This window comes from Polyergus mexicanus, unplaced genomic scaffold (genome assembly GCF_030449975.1).
Source record: "Polyergus mexicanus isolate NDT 795.1 unplaced genomic scaffold, iyPolMexi1.0 SCAF_4, whole genome shotgun sequence".
Lineage (NCBI taxonomy): Eukaryota > Metazoa > Arthropoda > Insecta > Hymenoptera > Formicidae > Polyergus > Polyergus mexicanus.
The window spans coordinates 10,223,409-10,239,439 of record NW_027223324.1 but is presented as its reverse complement, the minus strand read 5'-3'; the positions used below and the strand labels follow the sequence as shown (position 1 = coordinate 10,239,439).

Genomic DNA, 16,031 nt, shown 5'->3' with positions numbered 1-16,031 from the left:
ATCCTTTCGATTCTCGACACGACGGAAATACACCTTACGCTAAAAGTGTCGTGCGAATTTATTTTGTTGCAAAATCTGTGATGTAACTTTTTGAAATTACATCCTTCTATTTTGATTTCTCTCGTAAAATACACTTGTTTTCGCACGCTTCTCTCTTTTTTCCTCCGCGAGAGACCGGATGCTGCTGTAGCAAAGAGAAAAAAAACCGATGCTAAAGGGATGCGAAGAGGAGGGCGCGATGAAGGTGGAACGAGGGGATGGAAAAGCAGCGGATCCCCGAGGTAATAGCGCGAAAGTTCCGACATCGTTAATCTTGCAGTTCGTAGGTCGACGGATAGACGTATGTATGTATTATACTATATACGTGTCGGATAGCGTATACTCGCTGCTACGTGTACATCACGAGGCCACACCCCCGCGTCATCGACAGCACGGTGGTTACAAAACTCATCCCTATCGCTTTACACATTTTTGTAAACGTTCACTTAGCTCGTCTCGTTTAATGTTATCGAATCATTATCGAACTTGGAAGATTAATTAATTCTTAATGAATCGTGAAGGAAAGATTAGAAAAATAAATGGAATAAAGTACTCGAGAAAAAAAAGTCCATATAATTAAAATATATTATATCTATAGAAAAATCCCTATGTGTGTGTAATAAAATATCTATATATATATATATATAATATCTAAAGAAAAAAACAGTTCTTATTAATTTTCCATTAAAAATGATGAAAATGGAATGTTGTCTTTTTTTTTTTTTTTTTTTTTTAATTTATTGGAGCTATACTATTGATAACTTGTCGTTAAGTAGATAATCATTCATAGATGAAACAAGCAATTATATATAAGATATGTTCCCTCCATTTTAAATTCTTAGAGAAATATCTGAAAGCTAAATGGACATTCAAAAAAAGTCACGCAAGAAAATTGTAGACATTCGATTAGTGTGATCAGCAAGTTATTTTTTTTATCGTTATCCTCGTCTTTATCTTTATTTATCTTTATACCTTTATACCTGTTCACTTAAGTTTTGATAAAATTATTTCTTCGAAGCCATAAATTATTTTTAAAAAACGTATATTTTATTGCTAGTTTCGAAGAAAGTTGGATTTATTAGACAATAAATATTATATAAATATATATATATATATATATATACTTTTATATAGAAATATTTTATTGATCAAACGATATAAACGCTGGTATTAAAGAAGCGCTAAGAGAGAAAACGAACATCATCGAGCCATCTATTGGTATTTGAAGGAACGTACTAGCATTCGATTAGTATAAGTTCGTACGTTTCTTAATTATCAGAAGGAAGAAATAAAAAAAGTTTGCAAAATGTCTATGAGCATGTAAAGCAGAATATAGAGAGCAATATCGTTTTGCAGGAGAACAACAAATTTCGTGCACGATGATTCAAATTTTCAAGTATGAAAAAAATTCATATATAATTAAATGTATAAATATATATAATTATATATTATATATTTTCATTTTTATAATTCCTGCGATAAAGTCGCATCACACGCACCGAGAAATATATTAAATTACAACCAAGATGAAACCGCACATGTACAGCTGTGGTTGAAGTTTGAAACGTTCCTGGAGCGATTTTTAAAAAATGTACCTATACCCGCATCGGACGAGTTTGAAAAATATAAGATTCTAAGAGGAACCTATATATGTATAATAGGTAACCGAATTAATTGTAAGCAAATCTATAAATGAGCGAATACGGTACATAGGTCATGGGACGCCATGTGACTCGTCAGTGGTAATGAATAGTTGCCGGGTGAGAGGGAGGTCTTTGGGATCATTTTTTTTTTTTTTTTTTTTTTTTAATTAAAAATGCTTTCAGCCTAAAGACAGTTATTCAACACCCTTGGGATCATCGACATATGACATGAATGCACATACCACGAGAAAATCGGTCCGCTTCATAAAGGATAGAGCGCATGTGCTATCATATCTGTCTCTTTCTATTCAATGGATTAACTGCATGATTATACTCTATCTCTCTCACTTTTGATGATCACCGTTTATGTACATTATTTACGATTAAATACGCAATCCACGCTATATGTCGATGCTTAGGATCACAAGTCCCGGTGAAAAACCATTATTTTTTGTCTACAGGGCAATATTATAATTAACGTTACGTAAACTATATAATATCGGATGCACTCGGGTGACGTACTCAAACCAGTGTACCAGTACACGTCTCTGTGTCAGCCGTAGTTTATGACGTCTCGTTGGCGAACAACTCGGATAAAGAGATTATTTTCCTCGGGGAAAAAAAAAAAAAAAAAAAAAATCTTTTTTAATACGGGAGACCTTTTTTTACTCAGTAAGAACGACGGATCGAGGTTTAAATAGACGCATTTAAACATTTCAGACCACCAGTGGAGACTAAAGTCATTTATTATACAGGATACAAAGTTAGTAAACTTGTACCTGCGTTGTCATTGTGTTAATTTTCAAATATCACTTTATGGCATTTCAGAAAGGATTTTTAATAGATATAGAAATAATCGACAATATAATTAGATAACGGTATTGGACCACTATAATCAAAGATGAGACAAAAGGATTGATAATCTAGGAAATTCCAATCTAGCAATTCTCTTGTCACAGATTCTAAACGATTCATCGTTATATGCTCTCGTCCAGGATCGACGTATATCTTACAAAACTCAGCCGTTACAATATATATATTGTAATATAAACGGTGACGTGGTGCGAACCACGCTGTAGTAATAATTAATGTGTTCTCTCCCCCGGTATCAAGGAGTACTCGACGGGGCAGCTTCGTCGAGCAACGATAACGCGGTGCGACATATCGAGTCGCCTCGGCGAGGAAGTATGTCTTACTCGAGCGAACTGTCACGCTCCCACGAATATCTGAGTTTTCGTAGCTCTATACCGCTGAGGAAAATTGTCGTCGATGCCGATGGTGCCAAGGTATTATTTCATTAGTGTAATATAAGGTTTAAATATAAATATAAATAATTCGATATCTCTAATCTCTAGCTGTTTACCGACATTTATCTTATTTTGTTTTATCATTGTTTTGGACATATAAGTAAAGATTCAAAGCAAACTTTGTGATACTATCTGAGTGTCGAATAAAATAACAAAACACTAACTTTATCTTGAAATGTAAATTGTTTCAGGGATGGAAGGTGTACGATTCCAACCCAAAAACTATCAAGTGCCCGCTTATATGTCTTCCACCAGTCTGTGGTACCGCCGATATCTTTTTTAGGCAATTATTAGGCCTGGCTGCTAAAGGTTATAGAGTTATATCAGTGAGTTGGATATAAAGTCGTGAAGCATTTAAATGTATACGCAGAGTAGCGTGAAAGATCTTGTTTACATCATATTGATGCGACAGTTGATCTTTAACAGTTGATCCAGGAAGTTCACCTTTATAGGCTGAGCCACCAGTATATTGGAGTATAAAGGAATGGTGCGATGGATTCAGAAAACTATTGGATTACCTGGAACTTGACAAGGTTCATCTTTTTGGTGCTTCGTTAGGTTAGAACATAAGCAAAGCATTTATTTTTCAATTCACATGTAATCTTACAAATAAAATGCATAATTATAAATTTTATATTTGCAGGTGGTTTTCTGGCACAAAAGTTTACAGAAATAAATGCACATTGCCCTAGAGTAGTATCTTTAGTTCTCTGCAATACTTTTACGGATACATCTGTATTTAGTTACAATGATTCCGCAGCAGTGTAAGTCAGTCATTTTATTACAAAATAATTTATTCAATTTTACATTGATTCTCTTATTATGTTCACAGTTTTTGGATTTTACCTTCAATGGTACTAAAGAAAATGGTAATGGGAAATTTTGCGACAGAAAAAGTTGATGGAGAGATCATAGAGGCAATAGATTTTATGGTGGAAAGGGTATGAATCTCTATTTTCTTCAAAAACTAGTGGAAAACAAGGGAAACATATATAGAATGTTTTACTTCTACATATAGAATGTTTTATTTAAGAAATTGTTTTTAATCCTGTATACATTTTTCACAATTTTGCATAATTTCTAGCTGGAGAGCTTAACGCAACCTGAATTAGCATCTCGTTTAACAATGAATTGCATAAATTGTTATGTACAACCTCAAAAGATATGTCATTTACCAGTGACGATAATAGATGTTTTTGACGAATATGCTTTATCAAACACTGTTAGGGAAGAAATGTATAAATGTTATCCAAATGCGAAATTGGCTCACTTAAAAAGTGGTGGAAATTTTCCATACTTGAGTCGATCTGCCGAAGTCAATTTGCATTTGCAGGTAAATTTTTTAAAGTACAATTGCGATCAAGAAGAATTTTTTATTATCGATGATTGATAAAGCATCAGAGGGCTTGTTTTCAGATACATCTAAGACAATTTGAGGACACTGAATATGCAGCCTCAGAAAAAACTAAGATTTAGCATATGTTTATATTAGGAAGAATGAAATATTAATTAAATAAAGATGGATTCCACTATACTCATAAACAGATATTATAAATATAGACATCTGCATCTTTTATATCATATATCGAGTAAGATATGATTTAATTATATATAATGTCTCAATTTAGTTCTTAACAAAGCAATAATTTATTACAATGTCCAAATATTATATAATATATAGCTATTTTGAATCCATTATATCAAACACATTTAGTTCCTTAAATATAAAGAGCATTTATATTTTATAATATCCTGATCTTCTTTTATCTGTAAAAAAAAAAAAATATATATATCTATTCTCACAAGCTAAAAATAAATATATCTTTATTAAGAAGTATACTTTTTACTTTTAAATTTCCTTTATTATATATAAATAATTCTAATTAAACTTAATAACAAAATTTATTTTCAAAACATTATTTTCTTAAATTAAGACAAGAATTCATAAATAAATACTTTCATAAAATTTTACGCGATATAAATCTATTTAGGCGTATGATCTATTTTATTTTATCTGTTCTTCTATTATTGTATATCTGTTCTCTTGGAAGCTAATATATATTTTAAAGCAGTACAGTTATGGTGTGCAAAGAGAAGTTGACCATAGTTTGCTAGGTCGCCTGACCGGGAGACCGTATAAGAACTCGCTTGGTATCGATTCCTTCATGTATGCTCGCTCGCGTTTCTCTTTTGCAATCTCGTATTACAGGGCCTGTTCTGCCAAGTATACGTATACGACATTGTCCCTATTAGTTTCCTTTAAATTTTTCTTTCTCGTGTTAATTTTTCAATTTTGAATTTTAATTGGCCATAATTATATATATATAATTTTAAATCACTGACATATCAAAGACTTATCTATGATTTTATATGATAATTGTATAAATCCTTTTGGAAAAAAAAAAAAAAAAAAAAAATGCTAAAGCTAAAGAATGAAAAATTCTATTAATTATACATGAAGTTTCTTCGAAATATTCAAATAAACGCCAAATAATTCGTCTGTTCAATTTATTAATATTAAATTTATTCATATTCATAAACATTATGAATATTATCTGATATCTTATATGTGAAAAATGAGAAAAATAGTTTATTAAAAAGATTAATGGGAGGTTTGATTTATTCAACGTGTAAGTAAGATTCATATGCTGATAAGATTATCTTTATCGCACTTGGTGCCGATATTTTTTTTTTTTTTTTTTTTTTGTCCCATAAGTAATCTTCCTGGTGAACTGGCATAATCCCTCTCTAGTAAAGAATGACGTATGTGTATAATGTACGTCTCAAAGCTCAGTCTCTTACCTGCACGCAACGCAGCCGGTATCCGATCGCGATAGTACATTCGTCGTGATAATAAAGTGAAATCTTCTAATATTTTTTATGGCACGTTTTAAAATATTGATATCATTCAAATTGATAAAACACGTAAATTGCAATCTGATTATTTTTTCGATAAGCTTTAGGAAATTTAGTCGTAAAGTAAGACACTTGTTGGTAAGACGGTGTTTTGTTCGCTTTCATACATTTTTGTGTAATTTTATTTTTTTAACTAAAAAAAAGATTCTCTAGTTTTTTCTCTCTCTTTTTATCGACTGTGTGTAGCCAATCGCGTCTTCTGTAAAATATTATATTATTTTTTATAGTTGTATCTTAAATTTATATTCATTAAAATATGTATGTATGTGTACGTGTATTTTATTTTAATAGTTAACAATTTTTTGCCAGAGTTTTTATCGACTTTTCCTGTAATTATATTACCTTTAATGAGTCATACGTTGAACAATTGGATCGAAGTGGTCACATCATTATTGTAATAAGACATGCTATTATCGATATACGATCTATATCTAATCCCTCGTGTGATATTACGATACATCGATGCATATGCTTTTAGGAAACTTATCCATAACTATCACTCAACCATCTTAATGAAAAACTGTTCTAAGGAAAAATAGCTTGCAGCTAAATCTAATAAAGTGAAAGGAACATTGACCACAGGTTCGCCTTAAAAACAAAGCGTCATCAATTGATATTTATTTTTGTTATCATGCAAAGTAATAAAATTTTTTACTATTTAAGTTTCGAACTTGTCCTTAAAATATCTACGGTATATTTTATCAGAAATCTTTTTCTTCCCACGTGGAATCTCCTGTTAGATTTTAATTTCCATTTTATAATCATCCTGATTTTATTTTTCGCAGATATTATCTTTCGGGAGTACAACAAATAGAATAATATCATGATGGATTCACCGAAATCCTGAAAGTTTCCATTTCTACATCCTGGAAAAAACGAAATCTTAAAAAAAAATGGATAATGCCTGCGAGCGAACGCGTCTCGTGGACACCGGGAAGATTGCGACATCCACGAAACTCGCTTACGCTCTTGGACACGTCTTCAACGACCTGGCGGCTGCCATGTGGTTCTCCTACACACTAATTTATCTTCAACGAGTGGCGTTGTTAGAACCCATCGTCGCCGGTGCGCTGTTGCTCCTAGGTAAGCATCATACACGACGTGGACGACGTTATCTTAGTCAACGACTGATTAATGTCAAAACGATTTTCATTCAAGGCCAAGTCGTCGATGCGATTGCGACACCTGTGTTTGGTTTCCTGGTCGATCGTTACTGTAAGAAGAAGATTTGGCACGTTTTCGGTTCTGTCATAGTCACCCTGTCCTTTCCCATAATATTTGGCGGTTTCGCCAATTCATCCGCTACGACGGCTATGTTTTTATATGTAACGAGTATTACAATATTTCAAACGGGTTGGGCGGCCGTACAGATCTCTCATCTATCAATGATTCCCTCCTTAACTAATTCTCTCCTGGCTCGAGCCGATTTGACCGCTATAAGGTATGTGAATTGTAACAAGATTCTTTTTCTCTCTACTTCTCTTTCTTCCTGTCTGTGTGTGAATTACATTAAAATAAATTTGATTATAGATACTCTGCCCAAGTTAGTGCGGCTGTGGTAGTTTTTATAGTTACGTGGATAGTTTTACCGACTAGTGGAGATGAGACGATGGTTCAATTGGATCAGCAAGACGATTATAAATTCAGAGTACGTACAAAAAAGCCGCGCGCAAAAAAAAAAAAAAAAAAAATTGCGATGAGAGCCAACATTTTATAATTTACAGAATATCGTCCTGGTTCTCACAACTCTCGGTCTGACCGCGACCGTTTTTTTTCACATTTTTCTAAAAGCGAATCTCTTGGAACGAGAAACGTCTCCGAAAGCGAACATCGAGGAGCCGATTGGATCGTCGAACCGTCGAATGTCATTGATCGATATCACGATCTTGTTGAGAGTCGCGATGCTCTACGTAGCGAGCAGATTATTTATCACTCTTAGCACAGTGTACTTGCCACTGTATATAGAAGAAACCGAAATTGGCGGCAAGCAGGCATTGGCCACTGTGCCATTGGTCTCGTACATATCTTCCTTCGTGGCCGCTTTGTTGCTTAAATACATCAACAGAAGTTGCGGCACCAAGGTAAGTCCTTAATGATACTCTCTTAAATGGAATCAGTGTATTTTGTCATTGACAAATAGTGTTTTCGGTTACAGCACTGCGAACAATGAAATCTCACTGAAAAAAAAAAAAAAAAAATTAGTTGTCGATAATGACTCTCAATCACACATGCATACATGTACAGTGATATTTTAAAACGTCTTATTCCCGGAAAAAATCTATATATTATCAAATATAAAATTAGATATGATTATACGTACCATATATACGATTATACGACAATTTTTTCTCACTTAAAATTTATATTATTTTATATTTAATTATATATATATATATATAGTTTTTCCCGCGTTATATAATATTATATACATAAGATAAATACGATAACAAAATATTTCGTTAAAGAAATATCTAAATTTGATCAAGCGTCTTGTTCATGTTTTATAACTCTTATCACATTTAAAAAAAATAAAGAAAAAATTATACGCATATAATTCTAAATTAGAATATTAGTTGTATGAAATTTCATTTGAAGAAATGAACGAGTATTTCACTAATCTTGTCACTATTTTGATCAATGACATTTTCACTGATTCAATTTAAGAAAGTAGAGAGAAAGAAGAAGAAGAAAACGAAAAAAAAGGCAAGTGTGTATATATTCATATTCTTATTTCGCCGAATCGAAAATAGGTGTGCTATTTTCTCGGCGCTACAATAGGATTAGCGGCGGCAGTCGTTGCGGAATTTGTCGCGGGTAATACGACGGTCGTGTACGTCATCGCAATATTAATTGGCGCGGGAAGCTCCATTACGATGGTCACCGCATTGAGCGTCACCGCCGAATTAATCGGCTCCAGAACGGAACGTAGCGCGCTTGTGTATTCCATCGTCACGTTCCTCGATAAAATAATCACCGGCCTCGTAGTGATATTCATCGAGAAGTGGTGAGTGATATCCGGAATATATTAGGAATGAATTTAATTCGATTATACAAGTTACAATTTTAATATATATATATATACGATATATTGATTCGCGCACGCACGAAGAGAGTCATCGACATGGATTATATTAAATTTATCCTGAGCAGAAAATTTATTTTTAATTACCATTGAATTGCAAACGGCAGTTTGATATCGATTATTTTGTTATTCATATCGTTCATTTATTTTTTCAACATTCCGCTTTTATTCCTTTCAGGAGATGTAACGACAAGGAACCCTGTTTCAATTATAACCGAGACACATTGTCTATCGTGTGCGCTTCCTCAATGACACTGGGACTCATAACTTTGATATCTGTATCGCGTTGCCTAACTTGAGACACAATGACGGATCGCATTTCGCATTATGTCTGTATATAGATCACAATTTTATTTATCCTCCTGTTGAAAATACTGCCAAGGGACGAGCGATATATAAAAAAAAAAAAAAAAAATTCTACATTATTATTAATGGCGTAGTTATTTCGTGCTTATATCCCGTTTTATATCAAAATCGCAATAAATCTAAAAAAGATCCATTATCTTCCCTACATCTTTTTTATACTGGTGTTGCCATCTTATATGAAGATTAAAAGAAATTTTTAAAAAATCCATTATCTTTCTAATCTCTCTTTTTTTTCGAATTTATCGATTTCAAGATCAATCGTCGCTTTATTATCATCCGCTTTTGCGAATGTTAATTTAATTCAACTGTGCCAGATGTCGTCCGGTATGCGTTTCGTCGTTTCATGGCGAACTTCATGTATATTAGAGAAAAGGCGCGTCGCCATAGCAGAAATGGCGCGAGAGTACGTTGACCCGCTTGTCCGCGCGTTACATACCGTGCTGGCTGCTGGCTCCTAGTCCCGGTTGCGACGTAATACGTCAAGACAAGAGAGACACACATTCGCTTTATCGCCCGTACATACGAAGCGTACCAGGAAACAGGAGGGAGATCGTAGACGGGGCGGCGAGCCACTACTGCGCAGACGCTTGGGGTAGTGGGTAGAGGGGAGTGGGAGTCGCGCGGTCGCACGTTCACGAGGTATGGCGTGGTGCGCGTTCTAGTAAACAAGTTGTGTGTGGCGAGTCGCGCGGGGAATCTCGCGCTCACCGAACGAGCAATCCGCGATTACAGTGTGTATTTGTTCGACGAGACGCGACCGTTTCGTCGTGCGTCACGACGCGTCGCGTCGTCATCGTCGTCGTCGCTGTCGCTGTGTGTACAAAAATCTCGTACTGTGATGAGAGAAACGATGGAGGATAAATAATTTGATAACTTCAACTCGGACATACGTGCTCGACTGACTCGACACTCATTGCCACGGACCGTCTCGGTGTGTTACGTGGGTGTATGTGTGTTATTTCTCGTCTCTCATTTGCGGAGAAAAGTGTTTACAGTGCTCGCCATACCGGATCTCTCAACCGAGGCCCAACGAGGCGACTTTCGATCCGTGGCGAGACGAGGGAGTCGTCGGCGCGACGAAGGTGATGACTCCGAGACACGTTCAACGGAGTTCCCCGCTGGACGCCGCGTTTCAGGTGAGTGCCTCTCTCTCTTTCTCTTTGCTTTCTCCTTTGCGTCATTTTCGTTCCTTCTTTTTTTCGTCGCACGCGCGCCAGACGACACGCGTCTCTTTTACATGTGACGTATCTGCGAAGCGATTCGATTATTATCGCGTCAGATATTGACGCAATATTGATTCACGCTCTTTTTTGTGTCTCAAAATATTCTCCAAATGTGTTTTCAACTTTCGTTTTGTTTCTTTCGATCGCGGAGATGTCTTTCTCTCTTTCCCTTTCGGAGAATTCGCTACGCATCGCCCTTTTCTCATTTCGTCCTCCATCGAAAAGGTACACGACCGGTGAGAGGGCGAGGAGAGAAGGTCAGGGAAAAGGTGCGCGTAGGTAACACGCGAAATTTTTTCGAGACCGTTGCGTCGTTCCTGGGCGTTGTTTCTCTCGTAGCCGGACGCTACATTGTGGAGCTCGTGACGAAAAGGTGCTTTCCGCACGAAACACACATGCTTTCACGCGCGTATCAATGATCTCCGAACGCGCCGTGTAAATTATTCGCTCGTTCGCGAGAAGAGCGAGGAGTAGAGAAAGTAAGAGTGAGAGAGAGAGAGAGAGAGAGAGAGAGAGAGGAGCGAAGTGAAAAGAAAGGAAGCGAAACGGCTCCATGTAGGGAGGTGGCGGTGGCGATTTTTTTCCTTGGAAAGAGGGTACGCCTGGAGGCGGCCGTTTTCTTTCGAATCTCACAGCGAGACGGGCGAGCGATGTCGTCTCGCTCGGATAAAATCGACGGCGTGTCGATAGGGGACGGCGTGGCGTCGACGATGACATCGTGATATTTTTCTCTTTAGTCACTGACCTCGCGGCCGCTCGGCTAACCTCGTTCACCGCCGCCGCGCCGTCGCGTCGCGTCGCGTCGCGTCGCGAGAGCGAACGTCGCGACGACGTCGATCCACGGAAGAGAGAGGAGGACCGCGTGTCGTGGACCATGGCTTTCGGCACGTCTCGCCGCGAGGCTCCATTTCATCTCGCATCAAAGCATTCTTTACCGAAAGAGAGAGAGAGAGAAAAAGAGCCTGTCCTTGCGTTCTCTTACATTATCGTAAATATATGTTGTCCTTCGTACAACCCTCCCCTATTAGGGGATGTCTATATTATACTCGATATTTGCGCGATTTATGTTTGCTGGGATAAACAACAATACCACGTTTCTTTCTCTCTCATGTCTTTTTCCGAAAAATTTCTTTCAAAGAAGAACGCATAAACGAGATATTCAATCTTACGGACAAATCTGTTGATATTTACGGATGCTTGTGAAACGCGTGTGCTTATATAATTTTCGATTTCTAAAATTATCTTAATGACGGTTTTGATTTTAATTCAAGTAATGTGAATTTTCATTCTTGTAAGTGCGTTACGAATCGAGAAAAGACACCGCTCGTTATATGTATACAGGCTCCTTTTCTCGTGTAACCGCATCGCCCGAAAATGGAGGCCGTTCCGCGATTATTTCCGAGTTGGCGAACGATGCGACGACACGAGTATCGATCGAACGTTCTATTCTATTTGATTTATAATAAGATATATTTGATCGATAGTAATGACAAATATCATTATACTCTCTGCTAGCCACTGAATTAAAAATTAAGAAAAATATGTAATCTGTTGAGCAGAAAAAAATATATATATATATATATTTGTTACGGAGACAGTCCAATCCGAGAGAGAATCGATTCTTCGAATGACAGCTGTTTAAAATCGATTAAGATTGCATTCGGTCATATCGACTCCCACGGCATTATTTCGCCGCTTTGTCCCTGAATACGCGCCTTATTTAAGCTAGCCATACGGAAAATAACGCAGAACCGCGCGAGTAACGATGACGTTTATGACATCGTAGACATCGGGCAGAGGTTGTTGCTTGAGGTATGCCTTAACTGAGGCAAAATAAGTAAAAAGTTTGCTATACGTTTAGCCTTGAAAAAATATTCGTAAAAATATCATTGGATTTATTGACGGCTGACATTAACGACAAGTAATAACGTCGAGCCTCTCCGTCATTCTTATAAGCGTGAGCGGTACATTCATTTATTATTTTTTTTTTATCCGTCGTTGCAAATCATGAAAAAATGCCGGTGATTTTTTTTTTTTTTTTTTTTACAACTGTCAAAAAGACACTTTATTTCTGGCACAAATGAATCTGTTGCGCCGAGATGCTCGGCGAAAATATTACCTTGTCAATCTGTATCTTTAATCGGATATTTGTCAATTTAATCGGGCGTTCTTATCATTAAAAAATCAAATTTAATTTGCAACTATTGAAACTATTAGAATTATATATATTTTTTTTATAAAATTATAATTATACACACACACACACACACACACACGCACAATTATATATAATTTATAAAAGGTTCTAATTGGTTATGTGAAAAATAAAGTTTTTATCTTAATTAAAACTTTAAGGGATTTAGGTTAATCTAAAAATCTAAGATTTTTAACTACTTAACCTGATCTGACCTAAACATCTGATATTTCTGGCCCGAGTTAAGCATGTTATATATAATGTTGTACACGTACATAAAGTGAGTCAGCAAACGCAGAGTAGAGCGGTAAAGTAAAAGAGATGATTTTCTTTTCAAAAATAAGTCGAAGGCATGAAAAATAAATATTTTTCACACGAGATTCTGTATTCCAGAAAATTAAATTTAAAATTTCGAAAATTTTTAACACATTTAAAACTTGAATAATCTTAAAAATTCTTGTGGTCTTCATAAATTATCGTATTTTCCTTAATAAGCACTGTTAATATAAAAATATAAGATAAAAATATATAAATATATATATATATATATATATATATATATATATATATATACACAATATTTTCACTTACAGATAGCAAAACCATTTAAAAGATAATTTAAGTTATTAAAAAGAAATGTCTCTTATCTAAAATATATCAAGACAAACTTTAATTTTTTTTAATAAAGAGATTATTGTATTATTTTATAAATATTCTAATAACAACCATTGTCGCACGCGTAAATAGGTTCAACGGTCAGAAATCACCTTTATTGAAATTATAGTATGCTTCCCGATCCATGTATGCGTGTCAATCGACGAGAGACGATAATGTTTATTCGAATGAATGATAAAAAATACGAGTTTTCAATTATTTATAATTCGAAGATATATTATTATTCCCTGCTATTTTTGCTTGACAATACTAATCCGCATAAACGACGATGACGTCTAACAGCCGATTCCGCTCGCTGTATCGTAATTGGATAGCCTGTGCTTGCTCCCCGAGCGAAAGAATACTATGCCAACGATGGCACGGAATGTCACCGCTGCTGTTGCGCTATTAACACGTACCAAGGGCACATACGCCCAACCGGACGATTGGCCGGCATTGTTACGCTAAAGAGAACCCGTGATCTCGAATCTATTGCGTCATCATATTTTTATGAGACGCAAGTGTGATAAAAATTGCGCGAAATTTCCTCGAGTCGAATTCAAGCGTGTAAATATCTCGACGCTAGAGTAATTAATAAGATCTTATTATACATTGAAGTAAACGATCCTTCTCTCGCATTTCATAATTAATTCCTCCGATTAATGGCTAAATCTCGCTTATCGAGAGACGATTTCTCGATAATTGGTAAGAGAGCGTGCTTTCGTGGCGCATTCTCGGACTGTGAGCCGCTTACGCGTACATTGTTGCACACAATTTTCCACATACTACTCTAATATGTAGAACGTAAAGCCATCATGTCGTCACGCAATTGCGTGCCTCGTTAGTTATACTATCGTAAATAACCATTTTTTTATCATAATTATATGTTATACGCGTCCTCGTTCTTTTTTACGAGCGTTGTAAAAATATTGCCTAAGGATTTAGACGTTTTGTTTGAATTTTCAAATCTGGGCGTCTGATAGAAATTTCAAATAATCCGTCTTAATTATCAGAGTCCTATTTCTGAAAGTTTCTAAAGATTGTGTCTGAAAATTTAGTGTCTGCAAAAAAAAACAAAAAAAAACGAGACACTTTATTTGAAGTTTTTCTTACGGTGAGATTTTAACTTTTCAATCGGGAAATAAGTACGGATAATCGTTTTGATTTTTTTTTAGACAGGGAAAATTAAATTATCTATACATCTATGTAGAGGATGTATGTTATTTAGATTAGTTGATTAGAGATCGAATCTCAATTCGTTCGCTAATTCGTTAATTGGGTTGTAGTATCGGTCTCAAGTATATTGTCAATTGTGTCATCCGCGACGATTACGTTCTTAGATATTATTGTTCAAGCGCGCATCGTTCCGCAATAATTAATAATGCATGTACGGCGGCATGATTACGAGGTAATACGCAATCGCAATTAGTCGAATATGGCCTTATTTAAACATGAATTGTCGCGGTGTTAAAACGACATCGGCGCGCGTGACGCGAGGAAAAAGTCAAACTTCAAGGGTAGTAATTACGTCTTTGAGAGAAGGCCGATTCATTCGACATTTATATTCAAGGAGAATAAAAGTGTACTCGTAATTTCATATTCGAAGCAACACTATCGCGACCCTCACGCGACGTATATTTTTATCGCCGACCGATCTTTTTTGTTAATTCGTCGGCTTGAATACAATTGACCCGTTTATCGCTAGGAGAGACTCGTCGTAACGCGCGTTACGTCGTAGAACAACAAATGGCTCTGCATTTTTGCTAAAGACAGTTTGCGCGTCAAACGGTAATCCCGTCAACGCTAAATCAGCATTTTCAACGTTGAAGAACCGACTCGATTCGCGTCGCACTCGCATCTCGATCGCCCAACATTTTTCTTGTTAGACGCTAGAATGTTAATCGCATTCCGCGTAACGCGAGTAACGGCTGTCCCGAGAGTATATCGCGGCGAAGTGAAAGGGGAAGAAGAAAGGATTTTTCGAGCGGTTTGCGTAACGACGACGAAAGGCAAAGCGACCGGTGCGACGTCGTTAAATATGCAAACTTGCGCCGGTGCTATGTATGTATGCGATTTACATGCGCGTGTATGTGCGTTGTACCTTCCAGGAACTATATTTCATTTCTGCGCATGTGTGCGCACTTTGAGAGCACCATATGGTGCCAGAACTATTCGCATGCTCCGAAACGGAAATCTAACCAGTTGTCGACATAGTTGTTACGATCATCCTGCGCCGTCGATGCAAAAGTTCGTTGTTTTCTGGATTTGATGTACAACGAATACAGGTTTTTTTTTTCTTCTTCTTCTTCATCCGTAGACATTTCTCTCGCATCGTCGAGTATCTCATATTGTCCCTTTCGAAATTTTCTCTCGTTTCAGAATCGATCCGGTGGAGTTTGTTTCCATTTCCTTTCATCTTACCGTCTCTCCTCTCTCTCTCTCTCTCTCTCTCTGTTCTTGTCGTCCTCATTCTTCGTTTCCTTCCACTAGTGCTTCCGCAAACGGCGCGAACGTGCTCTATCTTTCTCTTTAAACGTAGATACTTTGTATTTAAGCGAGTATCGCAAGTGTGGCCTGTATCTCTTCGTTAATAAAGTATCGCATTAT

General features: G+C 36.3%; 3 protein-coding genes and 1 long non-coding RNA gene across 13 annotated transcripts in view; 3 read left to right on the top strand and 1 right to left on the bottom strand.

The window, feature by feature from the left end:
• The first annotated feature begins 1,685 nt into the window (after positions 1-1,685).
• Positions 1,686-4,567, top strand: LOC138932869 (maspardin). 2 transcript variants are annotated; one of them, XM_070295114.1, is made up of 8 exons: positions 1,686-1,700; positions 2,642-2,968; positions 3,181-3,315; positions 3,442-3,547; positions 3,633-3,753; positions 3,822-3,930; positions 4,074-4,322; positions 4,406-4,567. In XM_070295114.1, the coding sequence occupies exons 2-8, from the start codon at positions 2,771-2,773 to the stop codon at positions 4,463-4,465; spliced, it is 978 nt and encodes a 325-aa protein (XP_070151215.1). In that variant the 5' UTR covers positions 1,686-1,700; positions 2,642-2,770; the 3' UTR covers positions 4,466-4,567. The 2 variants fall into 2 exon arrangements, with proteins under 2 accessions (XP_070151215.1, XP_070151214.1); XM_070295113.1 differs by lacking the exon at positions 1,686-1,700 and adding an exon at positions 2,157-2,445 and having other exon boundaries at positions 2,511-2,968.
• Positions 4,149-9,907, bottom strand: LOC138932876 (uncharacterized). 4 transcript variants are annotated; one of them, XR_011446859.1, is made up of 5 exons: positions 9,790-9,907; positions 6,895-8,082; positions 6,248-6,771; positions 5,792-6,104; positions 4,149-4,756 (listed from the first exon to the last, which is right to left on the bottom strand). It is a non-coding gene; the product is annotated as an uncharacterized lncRNA (long non-coding RNA). The 4 variants fall into 4 exon arrangements; XR_011446857.1 differs by having other exon boundaries at positions 6,248-7,398; positions 7,495-8,082; XR_011446856.1 differs by having other exon boundaries at positions 6,248-8,082.
• On the top strand, positions 4,497-9,488 carry LOC138932868 (major facilitator superfamily domain-containing protein 12). Of its 6 annotated transcripts, XM_070295112.1 has the most exons (7): positions 5,727-5,872; positions 6,691-6,988; positions 7,064-7,346; positions 7,436-7,553; positions 7,630-7,986; positions 8,656-8,909; positions 9,166-9,487. In XM_070295112.1, exons 2-7 carry the CDS (start codon positions 6,799-6,801, stop codon positions 9,284-9,286), a joined length of 1,323 nt encoding a protein of 440 aa, XP_070151213.1. In that variant the 5' UTR covers positions 5,727-5,872; positions 6,691-6,798; the 3' UTR covers positions 9,287-9,487. The 6 variants fall into 6 exon arrangements, with proteins under 6 accessions (XP_070151208.1, XP_070151207.1, XP_070151210.1 ...); XM_070295107.1 differs by lacking the exon at positions 5,727-5,872 and adding an exon at positions 4,497-4,578 and having other exon boundaries at positions 6,691-7,346; positions 9,166-9,488; XM_070295106.1 differs by having other exon boundaries at positions 5,725-5,872; positions 6,691-7,346; positions 9,166-9,488.
• A 497-nt stretch (positions 9,908-10,404) lies between the features above and the next one.
• Inr-2 (insulin-like receptor-like) overlaps positions 10,405-16,031 on the top strand; it is a 38,958-nt gene continuing 33,331 nt past the window's right edge. Inside the window, exon 1 of the mRNA XM_070295096.1 lies at positions 10,405-10,489. The gene's annotated coding sequence lies outside the window, so the exon portion shown is untranslated. The remainder of the gene's footprint in view (positions 10,490-16,031) is intronic.